We start from the raw sequence: 23,568 nt of genomic DNA, 5'->3' as shown, positions 1-23,568 counted from the left end.
GGCCAGGTGTGCTGCAGTCCATGGGGTTGCAAAGAGTCAGACACAACTGAGCGACTGAACTGAACTGAATGAAGGGTCTTATCAGTTTGAATATTGTAATATCAGTTTATAATATCAATAACATTGGTGAAATGCATCAAATTATATATACTTAATATAAGGCAGATTTTGTTTCTAACTAAAAATAAAGAGAACTGTAGGATTTTTGTAGGTTGAAGCTATATTTCCATTATAAGTATTTGTAGTACTGCCTGCCACAAATTTTAAAGAAATGCTAGTTTTATTAGATGTCTGTTGGATAAGCATTTTTTGAAAGTTATACTCAGTTATTTTATAAATTAAAAATTTTTTAGATTATGTTCGTGTGATGGATATGGGACTTTTGGAATTAACCATAACTGCAGTAAAGTCTGATTCCGATGGAGAGCAAGTAAGTTATTAAAAAATAAATGGATATTTTTACTTGAGTATTTTTATTTTATAAAAGAGGCTAAAAACATACTGAACTTTTTTCCACTTGCCTAATTTTGGTCAGAAATGGATAAAATATTTTAAAATTAAGATTGAGTTATTATAAATACATATTTCCTGTGGCAAAACAAATTATTTTATTCAATGTAAACCTATGCAAAAATGTTTTTTCTCTTGTTCTGGTAAACGTTCTTATCCTTTTTTCCTTCTGTCCTGTCCAGACTGAACCGCACTTTGAATTGCACTGTTCGAGTGACGTTGTCCATGTTAGAACGTGCTCAGACTCTTGTGCTGCTCTAATGAATCTAATTCAATACGTTGCAAGCTATGGGGACTTACATGCCACCAACAAGGCAGACGTGAAGCCAGGAGCTCCTCAAAGAAAGGTGAAGGTACAGCCACCAACCTTATTCTTTAGAAATCACTAACTCTGCCCGATTCCATCCAGATGAGTGGCATGGGGACATTAGTGAGGTCTTCTTGGCAGTTGTAGGGTAAAAAGGAAACTGAAAAATATCTGTCTGTTCCTTAGTTTTAAGGCAGTGGGGCCTAGAAAGGTGATGCCATGGGCCTTTTGGGAAAACAGTTCTGCTGTTTGATGCTCTTGATTTCAGAACGTTCATCTTCTCACCAGCATATGTTTTCCCAGACTTAAGTTATTTTCGTATGTCCTCAGGGAAGAAAGAAAACATTTATCATCATGTGAGAGCCTGTTATATGCAAGTTGTGTGTAAAAATGCTATGAGAAGGTAGATGGCAGGAATTAGTATTATTACCAGAAGACTCATTTATATGATATTATCTTTCATGTTTGAAAGGATCCAATTTTGAGTATGCTTTCTCAATGTGATTTCCTCTTACCCAGCACAGTCAACAGGTTAGAGGTTATTACCTCTATTTTGTAGATGAATAAGTTAAAACCTAATTAAGAGCAGATACAGCCACAATATGCCTCTGTTTCGATGCCCAGTTCAGTGCTTTTCTGTGCCCCCAGCTGTCACTTCTTTGCCCTCTTATGTCCAGATTGAACAGTGTCCAGTTTGTTTAGCGTTTTCTGTTTTTCAGTGTTTTCATTCTTCTTCATGGCCTCTTCTGTGAACAGAATTCTCAACCCCCTTAGGTCAATAGATCTCCACTAACGATCTGACAGGCCTTGTGTTACCTTTCATTCGGGCTGATCTTACTCCTCATTTAGGTTACACTTGTGTTTTTGTTTCCTTGTTCCTGCTATTGTCTTATTGATAATAAAGTGATTATTGACATACTCTCCCTACTGGTTCTTCTCTTTTTAAAAAAAATTTCCAGTTTTTTTTTTTTGTTGTTCAGTTGCTCATTTATGTCTGACTTTTTGCAGCCTTATGGACTGCAGCACCCCAGGCTTCCCTTCATTGTCTCGTAGAGTTTGCTCAAACTCATGTCTGTTGAGTTGGTGATGCCATCCAACCGTCTCGTCCTGTGTCGTCCCCTTCTCCTCTTGCCTTCAGTCTTTCCCAGCATCAGGGTCTTTCCCAGTGAGTCACTTCTTTGCTACAGGTGGCCAGAGTATTGGAGCTTTAGTTTCAGCATCAGTCCTTCCAGTGAATATTCAGGGTTCATTCCCTTGAGGATTGACTGGTTTGATATCTTTGCTATCCAAGGGATTCTCAAGAGTTCTCCAGCCCCACAGTTCAAAAGCATCAACTCTTTGATGCTCACCTTTCTTTATGGTTCAGCTGTCGCCCGCACACATCACTACTAGAAAAACCATAGGTTTGACTCTACGGACCTTTGTTGGCAAAATTATGTCTTTGCTTTTTAATATGCTGTCTACGTTTGTCATAGCTTTTCTTCCAAGGGGCAAGCATCTTTTAATTTCATGGCTGCAGTCACCATCTGCAGTGATTCTGGAGCCCAGGAAAATAAAGTCTGACACTCTTTCCAGTGTTTCCCCATCTATTTGCCACAAAGTGATGGGACTCGATGCCCTGATCTTCATTTTTTGAATATTGAGTTTTAAGCCAGCTTTTTCACTCTTCTCTTTCACCTTCATCAAGAGGGTCTTTAGTTCCTCTTGCTTTCTGCCATAGAGGTGGTATCATCTACATTCCTGAGGTTTTTGATATTTTTCCTTGCAATCTTGATTCTAGCTAGTGCTTCATCCAGCCCAGCATTTCGCATGATGTACACTGCGTAGAAGTTAATCTACAGTTTATTAGAAATTATTTTGAATTATCCTTTCTAAATGGAGAAGGAAATGGCAACCCACTCCAGTACTCTTGCCTGGAAAATCCCATGGACGGAGGAGCCTGGTAGGCTACAGTCCATGGCTACCTCGTCAAGATTCAGTTAAACAGTGCTGGCATTGAGATGATAACACACTTATTTCTATTTGCCAGCAGTTGTTGGGGTAAAAACGATGATACTAAAGACTTAAAAATGTAACAGCTATTGAGTAGAATATAGAAAAATGAATATGTTCCTATTTCTGATGTTTGTATAAAATGTGGTCTATTTCCAGGATAAAATAACTTTCAAGTAATGTGCTGTTTAGAGCATTTTCAATTGTTTCTAATTAGTGTTTTTGGCTGTAGGTAGATTCTGTTGGTCGGTCATCCTCACGTGGTCCAGTACTTCCTGAAGCAGATCAACAGATATTACGAGATTTGATGAGTGATGCTATGGAGGAGATTGACATGCAAGAAGCAGCTTCATCTGTAAAACCACAGTCTAATGGTGAGACAGACCCAGGACTTTTTCCCTGAGAGCTGCGATGTTGTAGTTGAGGCTGACGTTGTTTGAATTCTTACAGATTGCTCAATAAGTAACTAAAAAGACAAGTCTGAGTTTGGGTGGGTATTTATTAGTCAGTCAGTTTGTGTTTATTGAGTATCTAGTAAATAAATAATACTGGCTAGAGGCTTCCCTGGTGGCTTAGCAGTAAGGAATCTGCCTGCCAATGCAGGAGATGTGGGTTTGCTGGAGGAAATGGCAACTCACGGCCAATATTCTGGCCTGGGAAATTCCATGGACAGAGGATCCTGGCGGGCTACAGTCCATGGGGTCACAAAGAGTTGGACGTGACTGAGCAACTGAACAACAACAACAGATTTTTATAGGAGAGACAGATAAATTGCAAGATAAAGCTTATGTTTTCTGGTAGCTTATAGTTTAGTAAAACAAACTGGCGCTAAACCAGACTGATGCTAGTATTTAGAATGATTGAGAAATGATGGAAGAAAACACTTCAGAAGGTAGTATATACTCTATAATCAGTTTGGAAAAAATTTGGAATCCTCTCTTTAGACTGGTGAAAGCTGAGATGAGTTGGCTTTGAAAAAGTAGATAGGACTTAGGAGTGTAGAGGGAGAGAGAAGATAATTTTAGCAAGGTCATTAATGCTAATAGAATCACAGATAGGCATGTGTGAGCCTTAATGATGTTGTAACTCAGGCTATTAATACTGTAGCAAAAGTTCCCTTCTTATTGAGAAGAATTAGATAATAACGTTAGATAATTGGGAGGTGCCAGACAGAATTCTGAAAGCCAAGTGGAAGTGTCTAAATATTTTTGAAGTATTTATATAGAAAACATTTTATTCTATTTAGATGAGCATTCTTATTTCTACATGTTGTGAAATCTTAATTTTAAAAAATTGTTTCATAATGTGATAAAAGTCTCGCATTCAGTGTTGCTTTCATTCTAATTTAGAATAAATCAGCTGAGGAAGCAAATGGGAATTTTTAGCTCCCTATGTACTAGGCATTATTTGTAATAAATGTTTGCAGCTAACCTGCTTATGCTGGAAAGAACATTTAATGAATATTTATTGAGCAGCTTCATTACCCAAGATTCTGTACTGGGTGCTGGGCACTTACAAGGGTGAATGGGTTCAACATGCTGCCGCAGAAGAATTTAAAGTCTAGTTTGTGAGCCTTGTGAGGCTAAGATGTCACCACATTCATCTTAGTGTCTTTAGTCCATATCACAGGATTTGGTTTGAATGAGTGAATGGGGAAAGAATTAATGAGTCTAATATGTGATATAAATGTATAAAAATAAGTGTTCACATACAGATTTATTTTTTTAATTTTATTTTTTGGCTGCACCTCTGTAGCATGAGGGATCCTAGTTCCCCAACCTGTACCCCGTGCAGTGGAAGCAAGTCCACTTGCTAACCACTGGACCACCAGGAAATTTCCTACATACAGATTTTTGCACACATGCAACTTTTTGTCTTTATATTGAGGTAGCTGATCTGTGTTCTGTTTGTGTATCCAGTGCCCCAAGGAGTCTTTTTATTGCTCAAAATCATTCCCTGGCTGAAGACATGCTCAGGAACTGTTCCAACCCCCCCACCCCCGGACCCCAAGTAGAGATTTCCCGTAGTTGTAGGTGAGGCAATACTGGGTGCAACTATTTCCCTTCCCCTCGCTATATTGTCCAAGGAGAGGTTCTTCCAGAACGCCACCTACAGGACATAATTCAGTACGAAATTCTGGCCAAAGTAGAACTGCAGTCAACACTCACTACCTGCTGCCAAATTCCTGAACTTCTCTGACACTGAATAACTTTGAGGAGACGTCTGTAACTTTATGAGTCCATCGTTTACTGTTTTCTTAGGAAATTTCAAACTTATTATTAGAAGTCAGAAGATTATTGTAAGAAATAAATGAGATACTGTGGGTGAGAGCTCTAACATAATGCATAACTGACACATGACTAAAGTGTTTAATAAATATTGTTATTATTGATGTTCCTAAATGTGCCGAAATTGACTGTTGTAATCTTATCCCCCAGGTGTTTCTGATGAAAAATCTCAAGTTCAGGAACCATGTTGTTCAGACCTCTTCCTGTTTCCTGATGAGAGTGGAAACGTGTCCCAGGAGCCTGGCCCCACTTACGCCTCATTCACCCACCACTTGATTAGTGATGCAGTGACAGGCGTGCCCACGGAAAATGACGACTTTTGCATTCTTTTTGCACCAAGAGCAACCGTTCAGGTAGTAAATAGATAACAAAATTAAAAGTCTTGAAATAATGTTATAAATAGAAGTGACCAAAGGACACCTGAAAAAGATTCTTTAGACTTTGTTAACTCTTCGCAATTCAGAATTACTTCCTTTTGTAATTTACTACTGACGCTTTGTGTATGTTTGTCATACTTTACCCTTTCTATGACACATCTGTGAGGGACTCGGAAGAATGCTATTTGTAAAATCTGCATGGTTTATTGAGCTACAGAGGAAGTATGTAGTTTGCACCCTGAAGTACCTCTTCAGGGTAATGAAATTAAATGGCAGAAGAGTTCTATACAGAGGTGTTAACACAAGAATTGGGAAAGATAAGACGTGGTTTGTGTGAGGCTGATGGTTGACTAATATATATAATTTCTACTTTATTGTCATGCTCACATTTAAAAAGCATAGTCTGGATTTAATGAATCCACAGTTCACTAAACAAAATGGTTAAGCATCGACTCTTTACCTTTTTATTATCAAACAAGTAGTAAAAGCCAAATTGTAGACTATAAAAAATTCTTAGGAATGATTCACATAGAAGAGCGAATTCATTTTGTAGTGAATGAAGCAAAGTGTATCATGTGACAATTATTGTCAGTATTTAGTGTCCACTTTATATAAGGAAATTATTCAAAAGAAGGCAGAATCAAGAAGTTCCATCGAGATGTGAATGGTACTCAGTGGGTTCTACTTAGATAAGAGAGTATGTATTAACTGTTCCTTTGTCTTAGGAGAAGGAAGAAGAACCAGTTGTAAAAATAATGGTTGATGATGCAATTGTGATAAAAGAGAATTATTTTAGTCTGCCTGTTACAAAGACAGACACTAGCAAAGCCCCATTGCACTTCCCTGTTCCTGTCGTTCGGTACCTGGTTAAAGAAGTCTCTCTCGTTTGGCATCTTTATGGAGGAAAAGATTTTGGAACAGCCCCTCCTACTTCTCCAGCTAAAAGTTACATGTAAGTTAATTTCTACATACATCTATTTGGCAGGCCAATATATCCTTTTCATAAAGAATACATAGGATTTACTCTTTCAAGAATTATTAATAAGTATGACCCAGAGCCTATCTGTGTTCAAAAGGGAGAAACAGTTACATGAGCAAATGAGGGCAGTGAAGTGAAGGGTCTGTCAGGAGTTAGGGACCTCGTGTGCCCCTGGTTCTCTAGCATCCAGCACCTGGCAGGGTACCAAGCACAGAGTCGATGCCTCTGAAGTACCTATTAAAAGTGAGTGCATTATCCTTTAGTTCTGAAAGAAAACTAGACAGAGACTAGGTGGAGACTGGGGGCAAGCATTCTCATTGGGTTGGGGAGGGTCAGAAAAGGCTTCATGTAGCGGGAACCTTAGACAAAACATTGTGAGGACTTTTTCCATTTAAAAGTGCTTTTGAAAAAACTTGACACTTTACTGTAATTCTTTTCTGTATTAATTGGAATTTCTCGGACTTGTCTTCTGATTCTCAGGGGTTTCTGAAGTAACAGGAACTTATAAGGAGGTCTCATTTCTAAGTCTGTCTTGTGATATGCACACCAACATCATAGTTAGGTTTTTCTGTAGTTTTAAATATTTAGCAAGTAGATGATTGCTGTGATGACAGTAATAAAATTTAGTTCTCAGTGCCTCCAAGGTATAAAAGATGTGGTTTTAATGTATAAATACAGTTTGTGGCAGTGTTTTGATAGGTCTGTAATCTTGTTTTCTCTTTTCATCTTGTTATTTTTCCTGATGTCATTCGTTGCCTTCCTTTGACTATTGCTTTAATAAAAGATTTTATTTTTTCATTTATAGTAGTCCCCATAGCTCACCTTCTCACACACCTACAAGACATGGACATAATATGGTATGTGGGGGAAAAGGAAGAAACCATGACTTTTTAATGGAAATACAGTTAAGCAAGGTAAGATGGCATTTTAAAAGGAAAAATCCACTGAAGTAGGAGCATTAGTGAGGGTTCTTTGGTTCTATCCTGCCCCCTCCCCTGTATGATCTTGGAGCCTAAGTGGAAAAGTGCAGCAGACTTGTATAAATCTTACCTCTTAACTCTTTTTCAGATATTCTGAAAAGATTTAGAGTTTTTGTTTTTCCAGGCTACCCCCTAGAGCAGTGTCTCAGAGTTGAACAAGCACGAGAATCCCCTTGAGGACTTAGTAAAACACAGGTTGCTGGGTCCAGAGTTTCTAGTTCAGCAGGGCTGCAGTGGAGCCCATGAATTTGCATTTTCACTACGTTCCCAGGTGATTCTGATGCTACTTTACCCAGGACCACACTTGGGGAACCGCTGCCCTGGAGTGTCTCTGGGGAGGCCTGCCGTGGAATAACCACACAGGTCAGGTCCTGTGTGAACATGTAGAGACGAGTGGGGCCAGGCTGCAGAGACACTGATGCATTTACTTCTGGCAGCTTGCCTGGGGTTCTGATAGGTGTCATATGTTAGGGTGCTTATCATGGTAGTGGTGACAGCTCCATATACTTAATTGTATTCTTGCCCCCTTCTGGAACTTGAACCTTGCCTCCAAGCAGTTTCATTAGGGAAACAAGATGATAATTTTATGACTTAATCCTGTTGAAGGTTTCGCTTGAAAAGGATGAGGATTTTACCAAGGTCAGACAGGAAATGTCAGTCAGGTTTATCCTTGTATGATCCAGTACACATGGATTAATAAGTAAATATGTGAACAAATGTAGGAGTGTTACACTGTTCTCTGAAAGCGGAATCAGAAGCTGAGAATTTAATGAAAATGTGACATTTTACATTTTAAAGAGAAAATCTGTTTTAACTAGAGTGTAGAGATGGTTCTGTATTCTTTCCTGTCTGTGAAGGTGAAGTTTCAGCATGAGGTCTACCCGCCCTGCAAACCAGAATGCGAGTCTAGCCTTGTGGAGCACCCGGTGTCCCGGCAGGTGTTCATCGTGCAGGATCTTGAAATTCGAGATCGTCTGGCAACATCACAAATGAATAAATTTTTGTACCTGTATTGCAGTAAAGAAATGCCTCGGAAAGCTCATTCCAACATGGTAAGGTTTAAAACTTCATATATTTTGTTGTTACATTTGTTTAGGAAAAGTATTTCTATTATATCTAAAATATATATAAATTATACCTATTATAACTGCAGAAGATTTAGGTTGGGGAAAATTATGAGATTTTCACTTTACTATTAAAATCCCTTTTAAATATGCTGCTTAAAGTTTTATTTTTAAAAAATTATTTTGAGACTTCCCTGGTGGCCCAGTGGTTAAGACTTTGCCTTCCAACAGGGGGTGTGTGTTTGATCCCTGGTCATAGAGCTAAGATCCCGCATGCCTCACAGCCTGAAGACCAAAAAATGAAACAGAAACTCTGTAACAAATTACCTGAGGAAAACCAGAAGTCCATTGTGATCTACACAAAACACTTACACAGGGAATTCTCTTTTGGTCCAATAGTTTGGACTCTGCACTTTGCCAAGGGCCCAGGTGTGATAACCTGGTTAGGGAAGTAAGCCACACAGCATGGTCAAACACACACACACACACACGATACTGACACAGAACACACACACACACACACACACACACACACACACATGATACTGACACAGAATTGTTAGCAGTGCTCCAGATTTCTGACTTTTACCATTTTAGTAGCATAGAAATTCTCAGCTCAGGACTTTGAGAAGAAAACATTATGGAGGTTACCTTTGGAGTATGGGTCTATGGATTTCGATTCAGGGGCTTAGCAGACTCCTTTGAGACTGCAAGTACGACATTATCATTTGCTTTTTTTTTCCTCTAAAAAGAATCCATATCTTTCATCAGATTCTTAAAAGAGTATCTTACCAAAAAAAGTTAGATTCCAGATTCTAAGGAAAGAAGGTAAACTAACTTTCTGTTCTAATATAGGGACTAGATTTTTCTCTCTCTCTTTTTTTAAATAAAAACAAGGTCATAATGTCGTTGGAGAAAAATGTGTTTCTCTTTCTCGTCTTGCAGTTGACAATTAAAGCATTACACGTGCGTCCAGAGTCTGGCAGGTCCCCACAGGAGTGCTGCCTAAGAGTATCACTAATGCCACTTCGCCTAAATATTGACCAGGTTTGTATTGCAAACATAATTGCGTGGAGGTATGATTAAATAGATATCCTGTGTTCAGAGTGAGAAATTTAATTTATTAGAATTATGTTGTTTATTATTTAAAGTGTATGGGGTTTGCATAATTAAAACAGACTTTTGCTGGTAAAGGACAGGACAAATTCATTAGGTGTTTGAAATCTGAATTGTGAGTAAACATTATTAGATGTTTTCCTTCTGTCTCCTACTTGCTGTCTACATAACAGAACACTTAATACCTGTCTCTTATGTTCTCTGATCTTTACATACATACTCCTGATGCAGATACACAGGTGTTTTCAGGAGATGGAAGGACTCCCTGATATATATTATTGAAAGGTATAGGGGGCTGTAATCACAGCACCTGTAAAGGAATTCCTGGGCAAAATGACAAATTAGTAGATTGGCACTTAAACAGGTCACAAATGAAACAGATTTATGGAAATAAAGAAATTCATTTTCCTGTATTCTAGCAAGCACCCCATCAAACAGTTCTGGGTTTTGCACTCACGCAGAGAGCAGTCTAAAGCATAGTTGGTGCCTCCTGTACAAGCTCTGTTCAAGGCTTCTGAAGATGGGATGCTTTGCAGTGTAGTGGTGAAAGCATGGGTTTGCGGTCAGACCTGGGCTCACATCTCAGTTCTCTTTTACTAATTGTGTGGTTTTGGGTAAGTAACTAACTCTCTAAGCCTCAATTTCTTCACTGATAAAATGGAAAACATAGTACATGTAGCATTTTTTAAAACATGAGGATTAAATGAGACTAGCATCTGTGAAACACTTACCTTGGTGCCTTGCACACAGTGTTAAAGATCACATGTGTTAACTGTTGCCATCATTAACTGAAGCATATAACAACTATATAAAATAAATGGAGTTTTTATAATAATCTGCTTTTGAGATAGGGGGCTTCCCTGGTGGCTCAGAGGTTAAAGGGTCTGCCTAGAATGCAGGATACCCGGGTTCGATCCCTGGGTTGGGAATATCCCCTGGAGAAGGAAATGGCAACCCACTCCAGTACTCTTGCCTGGAGAATCCCATGGAGGGAGGAGCCTGGTAGGCTACAGTCCATGGGGTCGCAAAGAGTAGGACACGACTGAGCGACTTCACTTTCACTTTCACTTTGAAATAATGAAGCCTTCCTGTTGTATCATATATATTGGTGTGAGCTCGGGTTTGGAAGCAGTGTATATGTTGGGTAGTAGTATTTGTTTGCTCAATAATATTGATTAAATATTGTTGATTCACTATTTAAATAAGTAGCAGATATATCAGAAATAATCTTAAATGATGTTTATACTGTAAACAAACTATAGGCCTAGCTCAGAGAAAATGTATTGTGAAGCACAGACGTGTAGCACAACTTTACGTTACTATGTGTAGCTTCTGAGCTGGGTCAGACTCACCAGTGTGTACTTAGATTTATGTTTTCTCATTATGATAAGAATCTTTTGAAGTCTGTATTTTAATTTATCCATATTGGCCTAATAGGACTGTGATGCAGTATTTATGAAATTCAGTCTGTGAAAAATCACCAGTGTGAGCAAGAATTTGAGCAAGATTTATCTTTATGGCATGACTTTATCAGCCTTAGCAAGCCCAATTTTCTCTAATAAGCCTTTTCTTTAATATTGAATGTTAATTTCTTCTGTAGAACTATAAAACAGTATGATTTTAAAATGGAGAAATATTAATCTTAGCAAAAAAAAATCAGGGAAATAAATGTTATGACTGAACTGAACTGAATCAGAGCAACATGTTGTTTGCTCATGTTTTTAAAAAGCTGTATTGCTCAAAGCTCACGGTACTGGTAGGACAGGCAGGACACTGGGGTCATTAAGATGGAGTGATTTCCATGACGGGAGGTAAGGAGATGTTGGAGGTTGTGTAAGTAGGATGCTTGAGATCCAAAATCTGAAGGGGCCAGATTTCCTGACTTTCTTAGTCTAGTGATCATTTTAGTATTGAACTGCCTGGAAATCTGTGTAGGGAAGACATCAGTTCAGTTCAGTTGCTCAGTCATGTCCAACTCTTTGCGACCCCATGGACTGTAGCACACCAGGCTTCCCTGTCCATCACCAACTCCCAGAGCTTGCTCAAACTCATGTTCATCGAGTTGGTGATGCCATCCAACCATCTCATCCTCTGTTGTCCCCTTCTCCTCCTGCCGTCAATCTTTCTGAGCATCAGGGTCTTTTCCAATGAATCGTATTAATGCCAAATCATTTGCTGAGTGATTGTCTCAGGTCTGAACTAGGATGCTGGGAATGCATAGATGAAGAAACATCTCTTCCTCAGAGATCTCTGTGTAATGGAGAGACTGTCAAAAAAACAGAGGACTTTAACACCCTGTGATGAAGATAGGCATAAAGATAAGTCCCACTGAAAGAGGGCTTTTAGCCTGGGCTGGGAGTTTGGAAGATGAGGGGTGATCAGGAAAGGCTTTCTGGAGGTAACATTCAAGCTGGTCCTAAGGAATGTAAAACTGAATATTTGTAAAGGCATTGAGGGCCTAATGCAGGTTATGAGATGAGACGCGAGGCCGTGGGGTAGGACAAGGGCCCGGCTGAGGCTGGAAATGGTGAGCATGTAGCAGTACCAGTTCGCATGTTTGTGATTTTTTTCAGCATCGCCTGAGTATGACATTGCAAGTATTTCTTTTAAACGTTAAGTCATGTCTCACTGATAGTAGCCTTTATCATAGGACCTTAAAGCTAGAAATAACTGTTTTATAGTTCAAATTTAGTATAAATAAACCATACTTTTTAAATAAAAAAAATGATTGTACTGAGGTATAATTTGTATATAATAATAGGCAGAGATTTTTAGATACACAGTTTGAGTTTGACAAATATATACACTTGAGTAACTACTGCACCAGTTGAGATATAGAGCAATTTCTGTACTCTACAAAATTCGCTTGTGTCCCTTTGTGGTCAGTCCACCATTCCAAAGCAACCGCTGATCTCATTTCATCACTGTAGAGCAGCTTTTTTTGTTCTACAGCTTATAGATGGAATTGTATCTGGGTTCCTGTTCTCAACATTATGTCCAGGAGATTTTTTTTCTGTGTTATAGCATGTATCAGCAGTCCATTCATTTTTATTCCTGAGCAGTGTTTCATTGTATGGGTACAACAACTTGTTTATTCATTTACTTGCTAATTTACAGTGGATTGTTTTCTTGTTTTTGGCTCTTAATGGATAAAGCTGTTATGAAATTTGAAGTCTTTTAATGGACATATTTTTCAGTTTTCTTGGATAATTATAAACAGGATGTCTAGGTCATAGGGTGAATGTGTGTTTACGATCGTAAGAAGCTGCCACGGTTGTACCATTGCAGGTTCTCGGCAGCAGCAGATGAGAGCAGCAGCTGCTCCATGCTCTGACCAAACTCGGTGTTGTCTTGTTAATTTTGGCTATCTTATTTGGTGTTCATTGCCATTTTAATTTGATTTCCCTGATGACTGACGATGCTGAGCATCATCTCATGAGCTTTTTCAACATTTGTACATCTTTTTTGAAGTGTCTGTATTTTTCTAGTTTCAAAGTTAGGTTGTTTGTCTTACTGAGTTGTAGGAAAGATTGAGGGCAGGAGAAGAGGGCGACAGAGGATGAGATGGTTGGATGGCATCACTCACTCAGTGGACATGAGTTTGAGCAAGCTCCAGGAGATGGTAAAGGGCAGGGAAGCTGGCGTGCCGCCTGCATTCTCTGGGGTTGCAGAGTTGGACACGACTGAGCGACTGAACAACAACAGAGTTCAGCATAGACACCAAAATCAGCCATTTAGAAAAGCTGATGGTTAATATCTTTTTGTCTGTTGTCTGTAGTAAAAATGTGTAAAAACCACTGCCTTGTTAGTCGTCCTTTTCTCTTTTTTTTGAAGGCAGTCATAGAGGCAAAACATTTATAGTATTAAAATATTGCCATCTGGTGGCAAAAGAATAGCGTTTTATATACTATTAATATGTAACATTTGATATATGTATATATCATATCTGGGTTTCCCAGGTGGTGCTAGTGGTAAACAACTGCCTGCCAACGCAGGAGACGTAAGAGATGCAGATTCCATCCCCACGTTGGGAAGGCCCCTGGAGGAGGGCGTGGCAGCCCGCTAGTGTTCTTACCTGGAGAATCCCGTGGACAGAGGAGCCTAGAAGCCTATAGTCCATAAGATCGCAAAGAGTCGGACATGACTGAAGTGACTTAACATGCACATGTACCACATATATAGTGACTTATAATAAATATATAAAATATAAATAATATACAAATATCTACATAAATACATATGTGTAAAGAGTAATAATATAATGAACAATTCATCAACTTACTCCCCGACTGCAGAACCAGAATATTCTAATACTACTGAAGCTTGTTCTTCCATCTAGCCCTCAGTTTCTCGTATGCAGCATTACCTAAAAAGTACCTTTTTAACATCCATCGTTGATACCTCTGACAAGTGTGATCAGTAGTAGGTCAGACCCTTTGGAATGCTGCTCAGGCTTTCAGTGCGCTGCGGCATATTGTGACCTTGTAATTCACTTTCACATTGTGTTTTAGTGCAGTTTTAATGTTTTAAATTAATTTAAGATTGTTTTTAATGGAAAGAAGAATAAGAAAGAACAGGCTCAGGTATTTAATTTTCATATTCTCCAAAATGGATTTGTCAGTTGCTATGAAGCTGCTAATAATGGGCAAATATGGCTTGCATATACAACATCAAGACCAGTCCAGTTTCAGAAGATTCCACACTGAGTGGGTGATTTTATTTAGTTTTTATTTTGAATATCATGTCCAGTGAAGAAAATGTACTCAGGCAATATAATATAGTGGTAAAAGCAGAAATAAGACATTAAGAACTTTTAAGTCATGTCTAAGTATTGAGTACTTGCTAGCTGCTATTATTATTGTTAGTAACACTACTGCTACCAATTCAGAGACCCAATGCTAAATAGGAAAGAGACTGGTATATTTCTATGAAAACTAAAATGTTCTTTGATTTAGAAATAGCATTTAATTTCTAATTCATCTGTACATTTATTTCCACATCTATAAATTAATTTTCTCAGAGTTGTGAGAATTAAGGAAGAGTGTGAGAGAGAAAGGAATTGAGAATAGGCACAGTGCCGGGCACAGCGTAGGCACTGGATCAATTATAGCTGTATATGAACAATGAGTGAAATGTGAGACTTCACATTACTTCCTTTCACAGTTTTAAAAATAGCTGCACCTTTTTAAACCCTTTTAGTTATAATTACATCTCTCAATTTTAGGATGCCTTGTTCTTCTTGAAGGATTTCTTTACAAGTCTTTCTGCAGAAGTAGAGCTGCTCATGACTCCAGATCCAGAAGGTATTAAATCTGTAGAATCTGTAGAGTCTCTAACGTGTACTTGGATTGATTTGGATTGTTACAAGACCTTTTTGAGAATGTACTTTCAGATCTTTTCTCTCATTTATATAAATGTGTTCCATGATTATTTTTCCTAAGTTGTGCATATGCAGTTTATGTAAAAGTACTGTAGTTCCCCCTTATCCTCAGGAGGTATGTTCCAAGACCCCCAGGGGGTGCCTGAAACTGCAGATAGTACCAAGCCCTAAATGTACTAAGTTTTTTCTTTACATACTAGCCTATGACAAAGTTTAATTTATAAATTAGGCACAGTAAGAGACTAACAATAATAACTAATAAGAACAATTGTAACAGTATACTATAATAAAAGTTAGGTGAGTATGGTCTCTTTCTTTCAAAATATCTTATATAAATTTAATGCCTTTTCCATCTTAGCTAAACACTTACTATGCACTGTAGCTATAACCTTTGTAGTTTGAGGCACAACAGCAAAATGGGCATGGATTCCTTTTTCCTTCATCACAGTTTTACAAATTTGTTCTTACTGTAGATCTTAGCAAGATGAGCATATGTTTTTTTTTTTTTCCTTATTAAGAACTTTCATCTTTTCACTTTATATATTATGGCTTTTCTTTGGTGTATTGGAATTGCCAGCATCATTGTTCTTGCACTTTGGGGTCATTATTAATAAGGTAAGGGTTACTTACCATAAGCACCGACCTGATAACTGAGACGTCCACCCGGTGACTCACGGGCAGGATATGCTGGACAGAGGGCTGATTCACCTTCCGGTGGGGCAGAGAAATGGTGCAAGATTTCATCATGCTGCTCAGTGGTGTGAGATTGAAAACTTAGAAGTTGTTTATTTCTGACATTTTCCATTTCATAGTTTTGGACCATAGTTGGAAAGTGAAACTAAAGATGGAGAGGGGGCTACTGTGAAAGATTTATCTGTAGCAGTAGTTATATTTATTAAACGAAATACTGTAAAACAAGTTAATTGTAGATTGGTCTAAGTTGCTCTAAAGAAGCATACCTAATTTTCCAAATGTGCACATTACCTTTTCAGTTAAAAAGTCTCCTGGGGCTGATGTCACCTGCAGTTTGCCAAGGCATTTAAGCACCTCAAAAGAGCCAAATCTAGTTCTTTCTTTCCCTGGGCCAAAGCAGCCTTCTCCGAATGGCAGTGCCAGTTCAGTGCAAGTGCTTAATGGGGAAGAAGAGAAGGACTTCTCTCCGGAAGAAGCGTTGTTTAGTGATCAGCCCGTGTTTTTTAGGTAAATCATTTAATTTTGATAACGAAAGATGTTATTTTAGAGTTTGAAAGTTGTTCTTTAATGTGTTTGTGTGACACAGAAATCGTGGAATTACTTTAGCTTTTCTCCGCACTGGCAAATAATCAGTGGGTATGAGTCAGACATGACTGAAACTCTCAGCATACAAGCATGCATGCTTATTTATATGGGGCTTCCTGGGTGGCGTCAGTGGTAAAGAATCCGCCTGCCAGTGTAGGAGACACAAGAGATGCGGGTTCAATCCCTGAGTCAGGAAGAGGAAATGGCAACCCACTCCAGTGTTCTTGCCTGGAAAATACCATGGTCAGTGGAGCCTGATGGGTTACAGTCCACGGGACTCCAAAGAGTTGGACATGGCTGAGCACACGCAAACACACACACAGACACACAGACACACACAGAGTTGGACATGGCTGAGCACGCGCAAACACACACACACATTTATATGTGGGCCCCACCCACATGCACCTCTCATTTACACATAATAACCCTGGCTCAGGACTCATCCTCCTGTTGATCCTGTAGCAGGAATTTTCTCTTCTCTTAGTTTCTTCCTTTTTCCTCTTTCTGTCCCTTTCCTCCTGATCAGCCTGTTAGTGTCTCCATGACCATGATGCTGTCTTTTTCCCTTATGCACCTCACCTTCAGCATCCCTCCCTTTTCCCTCATGGGGATTTTCTGTCTGGTTTCTCTGCCCTTCCCCATCACTGCTGTGTCTCTGTGACCCTCTGCCCTCTGGCTAAGTTGGCATCATAGGGAAACCCAGGTCCCTATACTGCTGCTGGCTGCTGTGACTACAGCCAACCACTAGCTGGTTGTCTGCTGTTTCCAGTTCCATTCATTCTTCCCTTCTTTCTTTCCCAGCCCTTGATGGTGGGGATGGAGCCTAGGATCTATTGGAAGGAAAGAGGTCAAAGATCAAAACCACCTCTGTTATGAGAGACAGCTCCTTTCCCTAGTTTTTTGTACTCCTCTCCTGCTGACAGCAGTGTTCCCCAAGTTCTGTCTTTCTCTCTAAGGTTAGACTTTAGGTGTGGCCCAAAGTGGGCAGTTGTCGTTCAGTCGCTGAGTCATGTCTGACTCTTTGCAACCTGATGGACTGTAGCCCCCCAGGCTCCTCAATCCGTGGGATTCTCCAGGCAAGAATCCTGAAGTGGGTTGCCATTTCCTTCTCCAGGGAATCTTCCTTACTCAGGAGTCAAATCCTTGTCTCCTGCATTGGCAGGAGATTCTTTACCACTGAGTCACCTGGGAAGTTCTAAGTAGGCAGTACAACTATTTTAAAGTGTTTTCATCTTTTGAATATCTTGTGTATTGATGAAAATAGTCAGAAAATATAATAGAATGTGAGAATTGGAAAGATCCTGAAATAGAGGATCTCTGGTGATTCTGAACTTTTCCATCATAAAGGAAGAGCCTCTTTTATTATTTTCCTACTTTGCTTTTTTATTAAAATTTTTTTCTACCAAAAAATTGTGTATCCTAAGAAATAATTTGAATTCTCATTTTATATTAATCACGTATAAGCTGCCGATTTTTGTTCTTTGTGAACACTGGATAACCATTATAAAAAAAAAATCAAATCGTTACAGTTTTGGTCTGAGAACATGGAAACTTGGCACTTTTTAATCAGTTTGTGTAGCCTCACTTACTTAGGTAAATATTTGTTTTTTCCATTAGACTACTTAATAGCTTGTAGATTTCTATTTCTACTCTCAAAAACTGCTAGAGTGTCTAGGACCCTGGTGTAATACTTAGTGAGATAGTTTAGATTACTCACTTTACTGATGAGGAACTTAATGCAAGAGAGGAGAGGTGACTTGCTCAAGGCCACACAGTTGCCAAGCCAGGATTAGAATGGAGGTTTTCTTAATCCCAAATTCAGTACATTTTCCAATTAATGACATAATAGTCTGCTCGCCTACAAACATTTATTCACTCTACAAATATTTATTGAACACAGTTTATGTATGTCAGATTTTGTTCTAGGTACAGTGAACAGAATAGAGAAAAATCTCTATTGAGTTGAGCTTACAGATAATTAAAACATTTGATCTACACTATTACATGCCTTGGAGGAACAGAGTGAGAAGGGTGACACAGGTGTTGAGGGGCTATTGCTGTAGAACCAGATACAGATGGGTGTTCAGAAGATGAGGGGTGACCTGGACCCCAGACTTCCTGTAGTCACTGATGTAGATTCAGCACTTCCTTCTTAGTGTCGGTTAAGGACTTTTGCGGGATGACTTGGGATAACTTAGTATATAACCACTGACATTAATTCTGTAGTAAAATGTGCTTCAACTTGCAATTTACAGTCCAACTTTTGGAAGCCAACTGCTTTTGTTTGATGTGTATAATTGTAATTTCATTCAGAATTCCCAAGTGTGTCAGTATCCTATTTACAAGCATTAATTTCAAGATTGTCAAAATTCACCAATGTAGATGGGATTTAAAAATTAACTGATGGGAAGACACTTAGGCTGAGAAAGTTTAAATTACTTGCCTTGACTGTATCTCATATAACTGATAAAACTAGGGTTCATGTCTGGGTCTTCTGGAGGTTTGTTTCATCATGGAACTAAAATAAATACCTCAGCTCTTCTTTTTTACTTCTTGGTGATGATTATATTATTTGGTTTAATCTTGAAAGTTATTTTTGTTAGTTTACTCTCTGTATGAATTGAATACCTGCCAGAATAAATTTCTCTAACTTAAATTTTGTTTAGTAAACAAGGAAAGGGTTTTTAAAATAAAATAAAATTTATAAGATTAACATCGTTTAGTTGATGTATTGTCTTAAGGTATATAGCTTAAAGACATTCTCTTTTATTTAGATCTTAATATATCCACATAATTTATTTTGTTGTTTTTATTCTCCAGTTGAAAAGGTTAATTTACATCTAATTTCAGCTATTAGCAGTTTTTAATATAAATAACTCCCCTTCTTTCTTTATCTTCAGAGAATTTAGATTCACATCAGAAGTTCCTATTCGACTTGATTATCATGGGAAACATGTATCAATGGATCAGGTCTGGAAATTTTGCACAAATATACAGAATTACCTCATTTGTTTTTCTAGTGACTCAGTTTTTAGGAACCTTTTTTGGTCATAGTTTATATGTTTGAAATGAAGTGTAAGATTTTAAAATTTAATTCTATTTTTAAAGTAAATATACTTAAGAATCTGAGTAAAATTTAGATGTCAGTTGGGTCTTATAAAATACATGTATTTTTTTGCTATAAATATTTTAGGTGTTTTAGCTTAATTAGTGAATTTTTTTTTTAATTTTAAAGGGTACATTAGCTGGGATTTTGATTGGTCTCGCCCAGTTAAACTGCTCTGAACTAAAGCTGAAGAGGCTTTTCTATCGGCATGGGTAAGTTGATTTATCATATGAGACTTTAAGATGTAATAATTTGATTATGTTACAATGTTATTTGCAGAGAGCTCATTTTTAGAGGATTTTTACCAGCTAGGGGCATTTTTTTTTAAATTCTGAGAGAATAGTAGCAGTTTGAAGAGAGCATTTCCCCAAAAAGCAGCTGTAGTTAGGATTTTTTTAAAATAATTTCCCAAAGTTATAAATTAGCCTATATGGAAGTTCACAAGGTAATGGTCCTTAGTAGCTAAGAACTGTGTGACAATTTATAGACATTGAATTAATCCTATGCCAAAGTTTAGATGTTAAAGAAGTAAAAACAGTGGAAATGCACACTTGTATATATTACCTTAGCCTTTTATAGAAATTATTAGCATTACAATTAGATTAAATGTATGTATACACACACACATATATATGCAGTAAAATTGAACATCTATAAAATTTTGTCCATGTAATTTGGAGACTTTTTTGTCTTAAGTAAAAAAAAAATCCCCCAAACTGTGTAAACGTATAAATTTCACTCTTCTTCCCTTATATTAATAGTCATTTTCTCTAGTTTGCTAGGTGTGGACAAATTATTCTCATATGCAATCACCGAATGGCTTACTGACATTAAGAAGAACCAGCTTCCAGGAATCCTGGGAGGTGTTGGGCCTATGCATTCACTAGTACAACTAGGTGAGTGTTCTTTTTTTAATTAGAAGATAATTTATTTTACCTGATCAGTGCTTCTTAACCTTTTGGGGATTATGGATGCCTTTGAGAATCTATGTGAGGATCATCTTTCTAGAAAAATCGACCTGTTAGTCATAGACAAAAAATGTTGCTTCCCATTTTAGGGGTTAAAAATCCAGGGGTTAGGATGATAGCAGAGATTTGAGCTCCAGTGCTCCTATTTTTCTTTTTAAATGTTTTCTTGTTGTGGTAAAAGTCACATAATGTAAAGCATACTGTTTTAGCCACATTTAACTGTGCATGTCAGGGGCACTGAGGACGTTCACATTGTGCGGCTCTCACCATCATCTGCCTCCCGAACTCGTCACTTTCCTAAACTGAACTCTGTCCCCATTGAACACTTAAATCCTCATTCCTTACCACCCGCCTAACCCACCTCCGGCATCTGCCAGTGTATTTTCCGACTCTATGAATTTGAGGAATATACATTGCCTATTCTAGGTACCTTGTATAAATGGAAGCAAGCAGTATTTGTCTTCACCTGTGGTACTCCAGCACTCCTATTAATTTCTATATGTTGACTGCTATTCTAGTGCAAGGCCTCAAGGACTTGGTCTGGTTACCAATTGAGCAGTACCGAAAGGACGGTCGCATTGTCAGAGGGTTTCAGAGAGGGGCTGCCTCCTTTGGCACCTCGACGGCGATGGCTGCTCTTGAGCTCACAAACAGAATGGTTCAAACCATACAGGTATCTTTCCATAGATCAGCTTAATCTCCAGAAAGAAGGAGAGCCATTAGAAACACTTGACTTATTTTGGTTTTAAAATGGCACTGTGAAAATGTATAAAACACTGAATATTTTATTTGTAATGACTTAGTATCATTAAATTTTTTTTGATTAGCTGTCCATTGTTAAATAATAAGTAGAATAAAGTGGTGGACTACAGTGTCAAATTTGTTTGCCTATTTCAGGTAAACTATAACTATTAAGTTAGCCACAGATTGACTTCACCACATTTATGTGGGAAGATCATAGCTGAACGCAGTGAAGGCACTAGAGAGCTGATAGTAGTTGTATTCAGGTTTGCTAGTAAGTATTAGGCTCCAGTTGTCCTTACCCAGTTGTGCACAGACCATGCATTCTTGTCTAGCCTGGTAACAGTGTTCTCAGAGGAGAGATGAGGAACTGAAAAAAGCTGCTCAGTGCAGATACTAATGTATACGTTAACGTTCTTGTTATAAAAGGAATGCATTCTGGTTGTTAGAATTCAGACGCTGCAGAAGGACCTGCCTGAGGGTGCAAGTCCCTCTGTGGTTCCTCACTCCCCCTAGGAAGTGTGCTGCTGCAGCATAACTCCCCAGACTTTGTTCTGACTCACTCTTTCCTCTCTGATGAAATGATCCAGGCAGCGGCAGAGACTGCGTATGACATGGTGTCTCCAGGCACCCTTTCTATCGAGCCCAAGAAGGTCAGAAGGTTCCCCCATCACCGGTTAGCCCACCAGCCAGTGGACCTGAGGGAAGGGGTGGCCAAGGCCTACAGTGTCGTGAAGGAGGTGAGTGGCTGCCCCAGGGGATGGACCAGGAGCAGTCTGCGTCCTTTCCTGGAGTTTGTCTGAAGAGCAGCAGGGCTTGGGCTTTGTTCTGAAGGAACCCCTGGGGTGGCTTTGGGACTGTTTTGCCACTGATGAGCGCAGATATGTGTGTGGGAAAGGAGAGGGCTGCGTCCTGGCCTGCAGGCTCTCAAGAAGACTAGCGATCTCATGGGAAGACTGGTCTCTTTATGGACAGAAGCAAGCAAGGGTGGTAGAAACACCATGAACTCACCAGGGAAGTTTACCCATGTTTGTATTTTGCTGGTTTCCTCAGATTTGTTTAAAAAGCAAAATTTTTTAGGTTAATCACAAACCCTAATTCCATTCCCATGCATTCACAATCCTTAAGATGGTACATTTTTTTTCTGTACATATTTTTATAGTTTCATATAAGTATGTCATCATAAGCCAATACTATTGTTTATATTTTAAAAGTTAGCATAAATGGTATCATATATATCTGTAAATTTTGTCTTTCAAGATACATCCTTGTTAATATATGTAGGTCTGATTTAAACTTTTATCATGTTTCATTGTGTGAATATAGCATAATTTATTTATCTTCATGTTGGTGGACAGTTTACATTTTTTCCCCTAAAATACTGCTATTGGAATGTCATTTAAATGCCCCTTGTGAACTCCAGGAGTTGGTGATGGAGAGGGAGGCCTGGCATGCTGCAATTCATGGGGTTGCAAAGAGTCAGACACGACTGAGCGATTGAACTGAACTGAACTGACTTGTTCACATGTGTAAGAGACTGTTAAAGGTGGAATTGGTGATTTGTAACTGTTTGAATCCTGAGACTTATTAAGCGTTGCCAGATTTATTAAGCATTGCCAGATTGTAATTTAGTTGCACCGGTAAAGCCTGGTTCTTTATGGATGTTGACAGGAGCATTCCCTCCCTGTCTTAATCTTTTTCTTTTTTTAATTGACATATGAGGAAGTTTGAGGTCATTTTGTTGCAGGAAGGCGGACCCCTTCCAGGGCCCGAAACTGGGCTCTTGTCTAACACTCGGAAATGAATTGTCCGAGGAGACACATGTGCTGACAAAGCAAGAAATTTTATTGGAAAGGGCACCCGGGTGGAGAGCAGCAGGGTAAGGGAGCCCAGGAGAACTGCTCTGCTGCATGGCTCGCAGTCTCGGGTTTTATGCTGATGGGATTATCATTCTAATTCAGAGTCTTTCCTGGTGGCACACACATCGCTCAGCCAAGACGGATGCTAGCGAGAGGGATTCTGGGAAGTGGACAGACACATGGTGTCTCCTTTAGACCTTTCCGGAACTCTTCCAGTTGGTGGTGGCTTATTAGTTCCATATTCCTTATCAGGATCTCCTGTCATAAAACAACTCATGCAAATGGTTACTATGGTGCCTGGCCAGTGTAGGCGGTTTCAATCAGTGTGCTTCCCCTAACAATTTTACTTATTATTTGTGTATTAGGATTTCATTAATGATATTTTCCCCTGTCGTATTCCGACAGACAGAAGTGCCTTAGGACAGTCTTTTACCTAACAAAAGTAACCTCTGTGGTTCCAAATGCAGGAAGACCACTGAAGTAAAGCTATGTATTAATGGCTAAATAAAGGCAAGGCCATTGGTCACCTCTCTTTAAAAAGAGATTTAGTCGGGAGAATAAAGAGAGCTGGTTACCTGTCAGTTCTGTTCCTGTAGATGTCAGGATTGGGCCAGTTATCA

General features: G+C 38.7%; 1 protein-coding gene across 2 annotated transcripts in view; it reads left to right on the top strand.

The window, feature by feature from the left end:
* ATG2B (autophagy related 2B) overlaps positions 1 to 23,568 on the top strand; it is a 76,766-nt gene that overhangs the window by 46,893 nt on the left and 6,305 nt on the right. Inside the window, exons 27-41 of one of the 2 annotated variants that reach the window (XM_018066141.1) lie at positions 354 to 430; positions 693 to 857; positions 3,042 to 3,183; positions 5,248 to 5,450; positions 6,200 to 6,426; positions 7,259 to 7,367; positions 8,291 to 8,485; positions 9,443 to 9,544; positions 14,838 to 14,916; positions 15,986 to 16,193; positions 19,175 to 19,244; positions 19,510 to 19,592; positions 20,155 to 20,276; positions 20,867 to 21,021; positions 21,680 to 21,829. In XM_018066141.1, the coding sequence (XP_017921630.1) occupies positions 354 to 430; positions 693 to 857; positions 3,042 to 3,183; positions 5,248 to 5,450; positions 6,200 to 6,426; positions 7,259 to 7,367; positions 8,291 to 8,485; positions 9,443 to 9,544; positions 14,838 to 14,916; positions 15,986 to 16,193; positions 19,175 to 19,244; positions 19,510 to 19,592; positions 20,155 to 20,276; positions 20,867 to 21,021; positions 21,680 to 21,829 (2,087 nt within the window). Of the gene's footprint in view, positions 1 to 353; positions 431 to 692; positions 864 to 3,041; positions 3,184 to 5,247; positions 5,451 to 6,199; positions 6,427 to 7,258; positions 7,368 to 8,290; positions 8,486 to 9,442; positions 9,545 to 14,837; positions 14,917 to 15,985; positions 16,194 to 19,174; positions 19,245 to 19,509; positions 19,593 to 20,154; positions 20,277 to 20,866; positions 21,022 to 21,679; positions 21,830 to 23,568 lie in introns of both variants that reach the window. The other variant, XM_005695367.3, reaches the window with a different exon arrangement.

The sequence above is a fragment of the Capra hircus genome, chromosome 21 (assembly GCF_001704415.2).
Source record: "Capra hircus breed San Clemente chromosome 21, ASM170441v1, whole genome shotgun sequence".
NCBI lineage: Eukaryota > Metazoa > Chordata > Mammalia > Artiodactyla > Bovidae > Capra > Capra hircus.
Note: the sequence above shows the minus strand (reverse complement) of the source record. Positions and strands in the feature narration are given on the sequence as shown.